This window comes from Podarcis liolepis (assembly GCF_965112155.1).
Source record: "Podarcis liolepis genome assembly, chromosome: 2".
Classification (NCBI taxonomy): Eukaryota; Metazoa; Chordata; class Lepidosauria; order Squamata; family Lacertidae; genus Podarcis; species Podarcis liolepis.
This window is the reverse complement of record NC_139555.1, coordinates 25,507,211-25,511,667: the sequence shown is the minus strand read 5'-3', so window position 1 is coordinate 25,511,667 and position 4,457 is coordinate 25,507,211. Positions and strand designations below refer to the sequence as shown.

At 47.7% G+C, this 4,457-nt stretch overlaps 1 protein-coding gene across 1 annotated transcript; it reads right to left on the bottom strand.

Moving 5' to 3' along the window:
* Positions 1–576: 576 nt before the first annotated feature.
* On the bottom strand, positions 577–4,225 carry LOC310700897 (tigger transposable element-derived protein 1-like; the record flags this gene model as incomplete). Its single annotated transcript, XM_083490852.1, has 3 exons — positions 4,013–4,225; positions 2,806–3,862; positions 577–621 (listed from the first exon to the last, which is right to left on the bottom strand). Exons 2-3 carry the CDS (start codon positions 3,388–3,390, stop codon positions 577–579), a joined length of 630 nt encoding a protein of 209 aa, XP_083346978.1. The 5' UTR covers positions 3,391–3,862; positions 4,013–4,225.
* Between the last annotated feature and the right edge of the window lie 232 nt (positions 4,226–4,457).

Genomic DNA, 4,457 nt, shown 5'->3' with positions numbered 1-4,457 from the left:
GGCTGCTCTGCCGCTGCTGGCGGAGACTTGCCGGCATCCCGAAGCCTGGGCGCAGCGCGCCCAGGCTTCGCGGATCTCTCTGCCAGCAGCGGCAGCTCTGCCGCTGCTGGCGGAGACTTGCCGGCATCCCGAAGCCTGCGCGCAGCGCGCCCAGGCTTCGCGGATCTCTCCTGCCTTCAAAAGCCGTCCGGGATAGCAGGAAGCGCTTCCCTGCTATCCCGGACTGCTTTTAAAATGCTGGCCCTGGGGAGCAAAGCCTTTTGGTCCCCGCCAGCCTTCCTGGATCTCTTCTGAAGGCCGGAGGGGGGGGAAAGGCTTTGCTCCCCACCGCTAGCATTTAAAAGAGGTCCCCGGAGATTTCCCTATGGGCTTTCGTCTTGCGAAGCAAGCCCATAGGGGAATTCGTCTTGCGAGGCAAATCGCGGACGAAAAAACCTTTCGTCTAGCGAGTTTTTTGTCTTGCGAGGCATTCGTCTTGCGGGGCACTACTGTAGTTAAATCAGTATAAAATAACCCTACAGTTAGATGTTAGAGGCTTACCAATGGACTTGGAAGTCCCACTCTTTTCATTCAATCTCATCGGGAGATAAAGCACTCTGTCTGCTCTTTAGTTAGTGATCTCTAAGGAGCAGACAGAGTCCACTGGTGCTAAGATTGGAGATAAAGCCTGCCTATTCTTTAAGAAGAGAAGGCAGCATTTCCACATGCCCCAAACTGGCGGTTGAGTAGGGAGAAACACTGCCTTTTCCTTTGCCTAGAATGACTCATCTGCATGTGCTTGTGTGTGAGAGAGAGTGTGACTGCATGTGTGAGTGTGCCTACATATCTTAGGGTTGCCATATTTCAAAAAGTGAAAAATCCGGATACAAAAGTTGCTGAGCTGCTTTTGTTTTTTGTTTATTTTTGAGCTATTTTTAAGGAAATTCGCCAAAATCTACACCTACACATGCCTCTGGATTTCTCCAGACATTTCAGCAATTTCCGCCCGGATGCTGTTCACAAGGGCCAAATCTTGGCTATGTGCAGGAAATTCCAGACGTATGGCAACCCTAGCATATCTGATTATGTGTGCTGATTGTGCAGTACGTGTGTGTGTACATGTGAGTGCATGTGTGCCTATACAATGGCTGCACCCATTGCTGCTATGTGACCCTCAGAAAGGTGTCTGGCCATCAGTGCGTCCAAAAAAAGTTAGCCACGTCTGCCGTAAATCATTTAAATCCAAATCTTGCTCAGCATGTCTCTGTACATACAGCCTACAGTGTGGAGGATCAAACTTTCAGCTTGCCTCTTTACCATCCAGTTCCATTCTGTGTAATGGTGGGTGAACTGTCTGAGGAGGAGGAGGAGGAGGAGGAGGAGGAGGAGGAGGAGGAGGAGAAGAAGAAGAAGAAGAAGAAGAAGAAGAAGAGGAGGAGGAGGAGGAGGAGGAGGACGAGGAGGACATGGACGAGTTTGGATTTGATATCCTGCTTTATCACTACCCTGAGGAGTCTCAAAGCGGCTGACATTCTCCCTTTCCCTTCCTCCCCTACAACAAACACTCTGTGAGGTGAGTGGGGCTGAGAGACTTCAAAGAAGTGTGACTAGCCCAAGGTCACCCAGCAGCTCATGTGGAGGAGCGGAGACACGAACCCGGTTCCCCAGATTACGAGTCCACCACTCTTAACCGCTACACCACAATCACAGACCCTCCAAATGTCCCTATTTTCCAGGGACAATCCCGGATTTACAAAACCTGTCCCAGTTTCTAATTTGATCCTGGAATGTCCCACTTTTCCTTAGGACATCCCTGTTTTCACCAAACAAAGGTTGGAGGATATGAAGTTAAGTGACCCCTGAGCCAAGGAGATAAGTACCTATACAACCTTTAGAAGACATCTGAAGGTAGCCCTGTATAAAGAAGATTTTCAATGTTTACTGTTTTATTATGTTTTTATATATGTCGAAAGCTGCCCAGAGTGGCTGGAACAACCTAGTAAGATTATTACAGTGGTGCCTCGCAAGACGAAATCAATTCGTTCCGCGAGTTTTTTCGTCTAGCGAATTTTTCGTCTTGCGAATCACAAATTCCCATAGGAATGCATTGAAAATCAATTAATGCGTTCCTATGGTCAAAAAAAGTCCAAACAAAGCCAAATTTGGTACAACAAGAGTTTATTAAGTACTCTTTAAAGTCACACATACTGTAAAGAGCATTTCAAAAATTGAAGGAACAATAAATTAAGTTTCTAAACATGACAGAAAAACATTTAAAAAACAACAAAGTGTACAGTACATTTTCTAAGACTCTGGGGGACAACTCGAAGAAGGTTCCTCTTCTACTCTTTGCTTCTTGCTGAAGAACCTGTCCATGATCTGCTGCTTCATCCACCTTTTCAGCACCTCCCTGAAAGGCGACATGACCCTCGTATCAAAAGTGTTCACAAGGTCATGTGCCACGTGCTTGTCAGGGTGGTGCCACTGTGCAAAAGCCTGCACATCCTTCCACTTCAGGCAAATGTCCCTCAGTTCTTTGGAGGACAGCCGTTCCTCAGTTGCTTCTTCCTCTTCCAGCGAGGCCTGCTCCTGCACAGCCTCTGCCTGCAGTTCGACCAGCTCCTGGGTGGTCAGCTCATGGTCGTGCTCCTCCACCAGCTCGCTGATATCCTCCTCTGTGACCTCCAGGCCCATGGTCCTCCCCAAGGCAACAATGTCCTGCACCACTGTTGACTCTGGTGCATCAGAGTCACTTGGTGCCACACAGTCCGGCCACAGGCTGCACCAAGCGCAATTCAAATTTCTCTGGCTGATCCCGTTCCAGGCCGTGGTGATCATGTTCAAGCAGGTGATGATGTCGAAGTGGTCCTTCCAGAATTCCCACAGGGTGATGGTGGTGCAATCAGCCACCTCAAAGCATCGCCTGAAAAGCTCCTTGGTGTAGAGTTTTTTGAAATTGGCGATGAGCTGCTGATCCATCAGCTGGAGCAGTGGCGTGGTGTTAGGTGGCAGGAACATGATGCTGATGAAGCTGAACTCCTCCAACAAGTCCTCCTCAAGGCCTTTAGGATGAGCAGGAGCATTGTCCATCAGAAGCAAAGCCTTCAGCGGCAGGTCGTTGTCCAGCAGGTACTGTTTGACAGCAGGGCCAAAAGCATGATTGACCCAGTCCACAAACAGCACACGTGTGACCCAAGCCTTACTGTTGGATCGCCACATGACACTCAGCCGCTCCTTTTTGACCTTGTGTTTCTTGAAGGCCTGTGGGTTCTCTGAGTGGTACACCAGCAGGGGCTTGATCTTCAGGTCGCCGCTTGCGTTGGCACAGAAGAGCAGGGTCAGACGGTCCTTCATGGGCTTGTGGCCAGGCAACTTGGCCTCCTCCTGTGTGATGAAAGTCCTTTGGGGCATCCTCTTCCAAAACAGCCCGGTCTCGTCGCAGTTGAAGACCTGCTGTGGAACGTAGCCCTCCGTCTTCACAACCTCCAGGAACTCTGCTGCAAAGTCTTCAGCCGCAGAAACATCAGAACTGGCAGCCTCTCCATGCCAGAAAAAAACACACAAGCTTCCAGATTCTTGCAAACCCCTCCCCAACTGTTCCCCCAGCCACCCAGCACACAGAAATTCAAATCCAGAATTTTTTTAAAAAAACAGCAGAGTGGCCCAATGGTCACAGAAAATCATAAAAATGCAGAAAAAAACACACAAGCTTCTAGATTCTTGCAAACCCCTCCCCAACTGTTCCCCCAGCCACCCAGCACACAGAAATTCAAATCCAGTTTTTTTTAAAAAAAAACAGCAGAGTGGCCCAATGGTCACAGAAAATCATAAAAATGCAGAAAAAAAACCACAAGCTTCCAGATTCTTGCAAACCCCTCCCCAACTGTTCCCCCAGCCACCCACCACACAGAAATTCAAACCCAGAATATTTTTTTAAAAAAAACAGCAGAGTGCCCCAATGGTCACAAAAAATCATAAAAATGCAGAAAAAAAACCACACAAGCTTCCAGATTCTTGCAAACCCCTCCCCAACACCAAGTCCTTGAATTCCAAACACCCCAACCCAAAATCCAAAACCCCCCAAAAAGTTTTAAAAGCTTAACTTACCAAATGGCTACAAAAGAAGTTTTGGAAAAGCTTCAAAAATCACCAAAGTCTTTAAAAACCTCAAAAAAGGCTACTATGTACACTGCGTTCTATGAGTTGCTCCTTGAAGTCAAGTCGCAACTGTATTAACAGTGTTAAGAAAAAGGAAACAAACTTGCAAGACATTTTCGTCTTGTGAAGCAAGCCCATAGGGAAATTTGTCTTGCGAAGCAACTCAAAAACGGAAAACCCTTTTGTCTAGCGAGTTTTTTGTCTTGCAAGGCATTCGTCTTGCAGGGCACCACTGTATTATGATGATGGAATAGAATTACCCTATTTTCATCATAGAAATGTTGGAGAGTATATAACCGCGCATCCTAGCATTGGCTGTG